Source organism: Bos javanicus, chromosome 22, assembly GCF_032452875.1.
Source record: "Bos javanicus breed banteng chromosome 22, ARS-OSU_banteng_1.0, whole genome shotgun sequence".
In the NCBI taxonomy this organism is placed as follows: Eukaryota; Metazoa; Chordata; class Mammalia; order Artiodactyla; family Bovidae; genus Bos; species Bos javanicus.
The window spans coordinates 11,593,305-11,601,981 of record NC_083889.1 but is presented as its reverse complement, the minus strand read 5'-3'; the positions used below and the strand labels follow the sequence as shown (position 1 = coordinate 11,601,981).

At 61.1% G+C, this 8,677-nt stretch overlaps 1 protein-coding gene across 4 annotated transcripts in view; it reads right to left on the bottom strand.

Moving 5' to 3' along the window:
• Nucleotides 1-156: 156 nt before the first annotated feature.
• DLEC1 (DLEC1 cilia and flagella associated protein) overlaps nt 157-8,677 on the bottom strand; it is a 91,694-nt gene continuing 83,173 nt past the window's right edge. Inside the window, exons 24-37 of one of the 4 annotated variants that reach the window (XM_061395928.1) lie at nt 7,922-7,992; nt 7,318-7,469; nt 5,504-5,622; nt 4,899-4,969; nt 4,000-4,202; nt 3,810-3,920; nt 3,589-3,714; nt 3,411-3,505; nt 3,158-3,242; nt 2,843-3,052; nt 1,582-1,743; nt 767-920; nt 415-538; nt 157-328 (exon numbers count right to left, since the gene is read on the bottom strand). In XM_061395928.1, the coding sequence (XP_061251912.1) occupies nt 202-328; nt 415-538; nt 767-920; nt 1,582-1,743; nt 2,843-3,052; nt 3,158-3,242; nt 3,411-3,505; nt 3,589-3,714; nt 3,810-3,920; nt 4,000-4,202; nt 4,899-4,969; nt 5,504-5,622; nt 7,318-7,469; nt 7,922-7,992 (1,810 nt within the window). In that variant the 3' untranslated portion in view covers nt 157-201. Of the gene's footprint in view, nt 329-414; nt 539-766; nt 921-1,581; nt 1,744-2,842; nt 3,053-3,157; nt 3,243-3,410; nt 3,536-3,588; nt 3,921-3,999; nt 4,203-4,898; nt 4,970-5,503; nt 5,623-7,317; nt 7,470-7,921; nt 7,993-8,677 lie in introns of those variants that run through there. The other 3 variants (XM_061395929.1, XM_061395931.1, XM_061395930.1) reach the window with 3 other exon arrangements.

Here is an 8,677-nt window from a genome sequence, read left to right as displayed (position 1 = left end):
GCTCCATCTGAACACTAAGTGCCCTGGTCTCCGCCTGGTGGACCCACCCTCGGATGAGCCCTGAGGACAAGGCGCAGGCCTGGAGGGGTCCCTCCATCCCAGGAGCCGTTCAGAGGTCCCCCAGCAGAGGCCCATGCCCAGTAACCGCTCCAGAGCTCCGGGCCACGTTTATTTCCGGGACTGGGGGCTGAGGGCAGAGCCTCAGAGCTGGTGCTGGGGTGAAGCATGTCTCTCGTCATATGAGCCGCGGCCCCGGAGCCGCAGGGTGCACGGCTTCTCCCCGAGCACGCCTTCCACCACCAGCGTGGACTCGTACAGCTCACAGCTCCTGTGGGAAGCCGGGGCTCAAATCAGGAAGGGTGCTGGCCCAGGGCTCTGGGGGGCAGCGCCAGCCAGGCCGTTGGGGGGCCATACCTGGCAGTGAAGGAAACCTGGAGGGTGACAGAGGTGGGGGGTGCGTTGACTGGTCGTGCTTCCAGCAGCCCACTGCTTGGGGACACCTTGAAGGCCACGGGGTCCCTGTCTGGCTCCTGCTGGCCTGCAGGATGGGGAGGACGCGCAGGCAGCTCCACGCACCACCTGCGGCACTGACCCCCACCTCCTGGTGCTTCTGCTGCTGCCCACCACCCCGGGGGGGACCACTTCCGATGGGGGAAGTGGCAGTCAGCGCAGCAACTCCCAGGGGGTCTGGCCTATCAGCACAGGGCCACAGGCCCCTTCCTGGGGGTCTCAGTCTAGCGGAGTTGGGGAGGAGGGCCTAACACACCTGTCAGCACAGCCCAATAGCTTCGGCAGCCACTCAGGTTCATGAGGTAGACCTCCCGGGCCCGGCCCCGGTTCACGAAGCAGGGGCCGAAGTCCACCCAGCTGGTGGAGAGCTGCAGCTCGGGCACGGCCACCACGGCCCGCAGGGGCACCACCTGGGGACAGAGCCGGCCACCCGGGGGAGCAGCAGGGACGCGGGACCCTGCCAGCCCTCCGCCCAGCAGCTTCTGAGGAGCCCACAGGCAGCACCGCCTGGTGGGAGGAAAGCGGCCAGGGAGGCGCTGTCTGCTCCCTCCTCCCCTGATCCAGCGCTGTGGTTTCCACTCCCTGCCCGGGTCACCTCACTGCCTACCCGCCCCCCTTATCCAGCCTTCTGCTCCTCCTGGGCTCTGGGCCCTCTCGCCTTTCCCCCTGGCCTCTCCCCTCAGAAGCTTGTGGGGCTGGAGTGTGGAGCTTGTCACAGCCCACAGGACAAGGCCCATGGCTTTCTCACCTGGTGCACAGAGTCCCAGACAAGCCCCAGAGGCGTCCCTCAGCTGCTGTCAGCATCGTCAGGCCACTCCCTTGGCCTGGTCCCCTGCTTTCTCCATTAAACAATGTGCAGGCTTCACGTGCTGCCTCTTCCTCCAGGAAGCCTTCCCTGATTTTGCACCCTCCAGCACCCCACCTGGCTCTGAGCTCCCGAGGCCGGTAAGGATGGAGATGACCCCATCTCTCCACGTGCCAGACAATCAGGGTCGGTCCTCCGCTGACTCCACCTGAGCAGAGCTCAGCCCGGTGCCCCTCTTTAACATGTGAGCCAGGCTGGGGACTCACCTGTGAGGTCTGGTTGCTGTATTCCAGCAGCAGGTTCTGTGTGAACACCATCTGCTTCTCTCCACTTGGGCTCTGCTGAATGTCCACTCCGGGCAGCATCTGGTCAGCCGGGAGCTTCTGATAGGACAGCAGCTCCAGGGAGAGCGAGAAGGACACGTTCACCTGAGCAGATTGTGAGCGAGCTGTCACCTCAGGCTGCTGGAGGCGGGCAACAGCTTGCCCACCTGGGGCTCCACCCTTCCCTCCTGCAGGCCCGGCCTGGTCCCCTCTCAGCCTGTGACCCAGAATGGCCTGCAGGCCCTGCTCCATGCCCAGCAGCTGTCAGGAGCTGAGGGGCCAGAGGAATGGAGCTGTCCTCCCCTGGGGTGACCAGGGCTGTGTGCAAGCCCGCAGGCCCAGGGCAAGCCTGTGTCTGTCCTGAGGGCAGTAAGGGGCCCCAGCTGAGTTTCAAGCGTGGGACACGAAGTCAGCTTAGCCTTGCTCAGGGGTCACCCTGGTGACTGTGGGGAGAGGGCTGAGGTATCACAGGCCTCACGGGAAGGGCCTTGGACACGTGGCTCCCAAACCCAGGTCTGTGGACCTAGCTCCACAAGTTTACTCCCTGGCCGCCTTCTCATCTCTGGAGGGGGGTTCCTGGGAACAGTGTGCCTTATGTTTATGGAAAGACAGTGATGAAACCCTGCAAGAGGGCAGGTGACGGGGAGGGTCTGTGCTACGTGGTGCTCTGAGGACCAGGACGCGGGCAGAGGAGATGGCAGACTGGTGCATCCAGGGCTCCTGAGTGTGTGCTCTGATAGGTCTGGGCATATCTACGTGCGGAGAGCCCTGTGCAGAAGGTGTGCTGGACGGTGGGTGTGTGTGGGATGGTGTATGGAATGGTGGCTGTGTGTGGGATGGTGTATATGTGCTGAATGGTGTGTGTGTGATGGTGGGTGTGTGATGGTGGGTGTGGGATGGTGGGGTGTGTGTGTGAGACGGGGGTGGGGGGTGGGACTGTGGGTGTGTGGGACAGTGGGTGTGGGTGTGTGCACGCGCGTGCGCTGGATGGAGTCTTGTCTGTCTGTCTGGGGAGTTGGCCCCTGAGTGTGTAGGGCGTGGCGGGGCCTGGATACTACCGATGTCTGTGTCTGAGTACAGCCCTAGGAGGGTACTCTGTTGCCATGCTGTCTGTACATACACGTGCGGGAACGTGAGAGGAAGGTGACTCCCAGCCCAGGAGTGTGTGCCCCCCCAGGCGGGGACCGCAGATGCTGCCACTGACCAGCATGTTCTCCTGTGGGTGGAGCACCAGCTGCTTGCCCCTTGCTGCCATCTCCTCACCCTCCTGCTTCCAGCCAAGGGCCCGGTGGCTGCGGCTCGCCCCATCTTGAGAAATGGAGAAGGGCTTGGAGACCAGGAGCCAGAAGTAGTGAGGGATTTCCGTGGTGTTGGTCAGCTTCAGGTGGCGGGTGGTCACCAGCTCACTCAGCACCTGGCAACCGCAGGAAGGGGGCACTCAGACTGTGAGGCTCTGCCCCCAGAGGGCTGGTGGGGGGCACCCGGGTGACGCGGGAGGGCAGGGCGGCTGCACACTCACCCCGGCGCAGGGCTGCTCAGGGATGAGGTCGCTGGCCTGCTGCCGGAACACCATGCTGCCACCGTAGTCCCAGTCCACGCTCAGCCTGCCGGCGACAGCCGGGACGGGCCTCTGGGCCTCACCTGCCCCTGGCCGGCCCCGCCCTCCCGTGCCCACCTCTTGTTCCCAAGGCCTGGGTTGGTCCCCAGCAGCGCCCAAGGAGGCTGCTCCCCACCAGGGGCAGGAGGCGGGCTAGGCGGCCCTGCGGACTCACTGCGCCGGCCTGACGTAGCCATGCAGGTCCAGTCTCATGGGTCCCACGGCAAAGTCCTGCAGGCGGCGCCTCCGGCCCGGAAGCTCCCTCTCCACCTACCAAGCCCAGGCCCCATCACTGGAGTCCTGAGAGGTGAGGTGGGGTGGGGGGAAGCCCTCCCCAGGCCCAGAGTGCTCACCTCATCGTCCAAGCTCAAGAAGCCCAGGGCATAGCCAACACACTGCACCTTGTGCAGGACGCCAGGGCCCAGCACCACGGGTGTGAAGGAGATGTGGATGGTGCTGCTGCCCCCCGCAGGGACCACCTGGCAGACACAGCGGCCTCAGCGCTGCACAACCGCCCCCCTCCCCAGCCTTGCTTGGGGGATGCTCCCCGAAGCTCCCAGCCCCACCCACTCACCACCTGCTTGGGGCTGATGGAAAACAGGTGGTCAGAGGGCACCCCCTCATGCCTTCGCAGGATGACTGAGATGATCTTCTGGGGGGCGCCAGCACTGGAGCTGCCCTCGGCCTATGGTCAAGGGAGTCGCTGAGGCTCAGCTTGAGACCCACTGACCTGGCCCAGCAGCCCACCTGCCACCCCTGCTCACAGATGGGGTGGCTTCACGGCTGGACTCAGACTCGGAGGGACTTGGGGACCAGAAGGAGCCGCTGCTCTCCGGGGTCTCGGGGTACAGGAGGTCATTCCCAGCGTGGTCACGTAGCGGGAAGGGCGGCCCATAGAACACCAGCAGCTCCAGCAGCCGGTCCTCCCTGTCCTCTGGAGTGTAGGTCTCCCAGTCCAGGCGGATGTCTGGGGCAGATGCAGGGGAAAGGGGTGAGGAGTAAGGAAAGAGAAGACGACTCCTGCCTGGGCCTCACTCCCTGCAGGCCCCAGAGGCCACCAGTTCTCCTGGACAGACTGGTGGGGGCCTCGTTTCCCCATGTCGCTTCCAGGCAATTCTTGTTTCAAGTCTACAGGCTTATGCCGTTGGCTCCATCACCCCTTGTCCTCCGGGTCCCAAGACCAGCTTTCATGTCCAAATGCACAAATCCAGGCCTCCCTGTGCTCTCCCTACAGCCGCTTTTCCTTCTGGCCTATTTGCTGACTTCCTGGCTCCTCCCACCCGTGCAGCCCCTGCCTTCTCCCCCTCCATCCTTTAGCTCCCAGCAAGCGGCACAGGGGCTGCTGGCTGAAAGGAAAAGGTGTCCTCTGCAAGTTCTGTCCAACACCAAGTGAATGTGGCCAGGGCGGGCGTCTGGCCCAGGCACAGTGGAAGACACCAGGTCCCACAGGCAAAGGCAAGTCCTGGCCTCAAGGTGGAAGTGGCTCTGACGACCCCTGACCGGCTTGGCCACTCCCCACCTTAGCCCTTGAGGTCCTCTCTCCGTACCTCAGGCCCACTGGACTCCAGGGTCCAGGCTGTGGGCCATTAGCTGCCCTCCCATCCTGGCCCCCACCTGGCACAGCCTGTAGCAAGAGCCCCAATTTCTCTCATGAGCGTCTCACCACAGGGGCTGGAATTATTCAGGCGAAGGATCCGGGTGACTGGGTCTCCTCCAGAGACCCGGGTGCCGAACCTGGAGGCAGGGGACCAGGATCAGCGCACACCTCGCAGGCCGATTCACCTCAGAGAGGAGGGCCGGGGCTTGGGCAGGGAGGAGCCTCACCCTGTCTTCACCCTGGAGTCACAGAGCCCCAGGGCTGGAGGCCCACCCCAACACCACCCCCCAGTGAACCGTGACCCAGGGCTGCTCACTGGCCCAGTCACCGCTCCTCAGTGAACCGTGACCCAGGGCTGCTCACTGACCCAGTCACCCCCCTTCCCACTCTCCAACCGCCCTGCCAACCACAGAAACCCCAGTGAGGGGCCCTGAGTGCGGCCCTGACCTCGGATGACACCGACTGCTCACTCCTGTCCCCCCAGAGCCCTCTGAGACATGCAGATCACGGCCATGCCCCTGAGGCCTGTCTCCTTTGGGGCAGCCCTGGCCAGGGGCTTTCGGGCTGGGTGGCACTGGGCCAGCTGGGCAGCAATGAGTCGGTGTGGACAGCCGGGATGGAGGCCAAAGGGTTCCGGGGTTAGCGGAGGGGAGGTGGGGAAGGAGCGGTACCTGATGATGGGCTCCCTCTGGGTCTTGTCAGTGGTGTAGTAGGTGGTCCTCTGGGAGCTGATGGGGCAGCCCACCACTGCCATGCGCACTGGGATGACTGCTGGAGGCAGGCCTCCCACCTGCAGACGCACACCAGTCCTCTCCCTCATCCCCCGCTGCCGCCGCGTCCCCGAGGCACCGCATCCCCTCCTCCAGCCAGCCCAGGGTCTGCATGCGGGACCACTGCCTCCCACCCTGATGGCCTTTGGCCTCTGATGGCCCTTTGGATGAAATTTCTTCATCTTTTAAATGGAAATAATGATTATCTTCTCTGCTAATCAAAATCACTTATTTTTAAAAATTTAACATAGACTATATTTCACCCATAATCCTATCCCACCCCACAGCATGACTCGCTGTGAGTATTTCAGTTAGAACTGTCTAGACTTGTGTGCATAAAACACATATAAATGAGGGGCATTGGGGGCATGCTTTCGTTTTGGTAATCTTTTTCTTTTAACCACATACGATAATTTTACTAATGAAGGTTTACGGCATTGTTTAACTGGCTGTGGGAATCCCAGTGTATAGATGTAGCCTGACGTTTTATCTGATCTTCTCCTGGTGGACACATGTCTACACTGTCTCCTTTCTTCCCCTTCTATTATAAACAATGCCGAGAAGAAAAAGAAGCCTGGTATGAAACTTGTTTGTTCGTGTATCCACTTCTTTCCTTGGGGCGACTTTAAATGTGCGTCCCCAGCGCCCTGCACAGGTGCCTCTGAAGGGCACACACTTCCCAGCAGCCCCCCTTGCCCATGGGCACCCTTCCCTGCACCTCCATTGACAATTTTAAACCTTGCTCATCTCACAAAACCAGTATTTCAGGGTGCCTTTCATTCTCGCTTCTTTTTTCTTGGCCACGTCATGCAGCTTATGGATCTTAGTTCCCAGACCAGGGACTGAACTCGGGCCCCCTGCCATGGAAATGCCGAGTCCTAACCACAGGACCACCAGGGTCTTCCCCTTTAGCAGTGCTGATGAAGTACTTTTCATGTTCACTGGCCATCTCTAGCTGTCATTCTTGAACTGCCTATTATGACCCTTTGCCCCTTGAGATGCTTGTGCCACCCCCTCTTATTGTTAAGAACTCTGTATATTAAGGTGATCACCACTTGGTCATTGGATAGAGCACAATTTAAAGCAAATAACTACCATAACTCACCTGTCCAGTTTACTAAACAGTTCAAGAAAATCTGTGCAATAATTAAATGACATGGGACTTGGAACACGTTTCACCCCTTCATCCTAAACTAGGAGCTCCCTACTGGGGTGGTCTGCTGTGTTATTCACCCCGGTACCCCCACAGTCCAGGGGACCACACAGGAACCTGTACATATAAGGTCTCAGTTCATGCTGAATGGCGGAGTCAATGAATGGGCTGACGGAATGAACGACCGCCTCACCAAGGCCTGGGTGAGGCTGTGGCTCTGGGAGGCCATGCCGTTTCCACGCTTACTGCCCACTCTGGATCTCAGATTCTGGCCAGGGCAGGCAGCCCATCTGACTCCTCAGCCCTCCTAAGTATGGTCCCAGCCTCAAGGGGACCTCATGGGCAAAGATGTTGGTGCTTCTGCTCACGGGACCCCTCCTGCAGGAATCCCAGGGCTGCTGCCCAGCGCAAAGGCCCATCCCGAGCTCAGCGGGCATCACCTTTCTACTTGGTGAGGCCTGTGAGGCTGAGGGCTGGGTGTTGGAGGAGAGTGAGCCTGCAGGTGGGGGCCAGGGTGGGGGTCCCTGTGCCCCAGGCCACCCGCCCGCCCGCCCGTGCTTACCGTGCAGATGAGACTATCCCAGTACTCCCCCCACATGTTGGCACAGGCAGTGAGGTCGATGCTGAGCTTCTGGTGGGCGCCCAGCACGCCCTGGGAGAGGTGGGGGAAGAAGGCTGCTCCTTTCCCATGGGACAGCATGCTTTCCATAAACTCTGCAGTGAGACCCAGGAATGGGGATGCAGCACCCCCGGGGAGGAAAGAGGTCCCAACCCTCAAGTGTCAGCAAAGCACTGAACCAGACAAGCCACCCTGCAGTCTCTCCCTACTCCGCCTAAAGAGACTCTCCTCCTGCAAGCCTGGGGTCCAGGGTCCAGCTCTCTCACCCGCCACGAGGCCAAGTGGGAGCCCTCACTCCTAAGCCACCAGCCACCACCCATCCCAAATCAAAGCCAGACCCTGTGCACAGGCCCTCTTCCTTAGCAAGAAGGTGGCGGTGTTCTAAAGAGGGGGTGCTGTTCGGTGGAAGCCATGGCCATCTCAGGAACCTGACTAGAAAGGACACTGAGGAGTGACTCTCTCTGGCCAGGGTCCCCTTCCTGCAGCAGGTGGCCCACATCCTCAAAGACCCCACAAAACCCTGCTCTGGCTGGGCCTGGGCTCTTACCCCACTGCTCGCGCTTGGCCAAGAGCTCCCGCATCCGTGCCATCTTCAGCAGGGCAGGAGGCATGTCGGGGCTTGACAAGAAGGGTACAGAAATCGCATCAAGCCATCCAGGCCCTTGCCCAGACCTCAGCCATCTCCCCAGGCAACCAGCATCCCCCTCCCCCCAGCTTTCCAGCAGAGGAAGGTGGCCCTGCTTCTCCTCCCGCAAGAGCCGGTCAGGGCTCCTCTTCACCTCCACCTGTGGTCTTCGCTCCCTCGGCACCCTACCACCTGAAGCATCTCAGCGGCAGGCTGCCTGCCAGTCTTAACAAAATCAGGAGTGCTCCAGGGCAGGGACCCCTGACCCGCAGGCTCTGTGCCCTGGTGACCCCAGGATGCAGACCCAGTCCAGACTCCCAGCCTTTACCCAGCCTTCTGCAATAGGCCGTCTCTAGTCTCCTGCGGACATCTATCCCACCATTTCACATGCTAACTTTCTGCAGTTGACAAATTCATGGCTAAGGAACTGTTCGTGGCAGCCCCCACCCCCAGCAGTCAGAAGTTGCCCCCCACTGCCCCTACCTTAGGAGACCTGAGGGGAGGTGTCTGCAGTGGGGTGCTGGCAAGCTGAGCTAACTTCTGGGATATACATACTTCCAATGTGATTGATTTCAAGCTACAGCTTTGCAACATGCCTCACTCCACCTCTGCCCACTGTTGCCTCCACCTACAGTAACTTCTTCCTCATCTGAGGGCCCCAGGACCGCCTGGTCTATG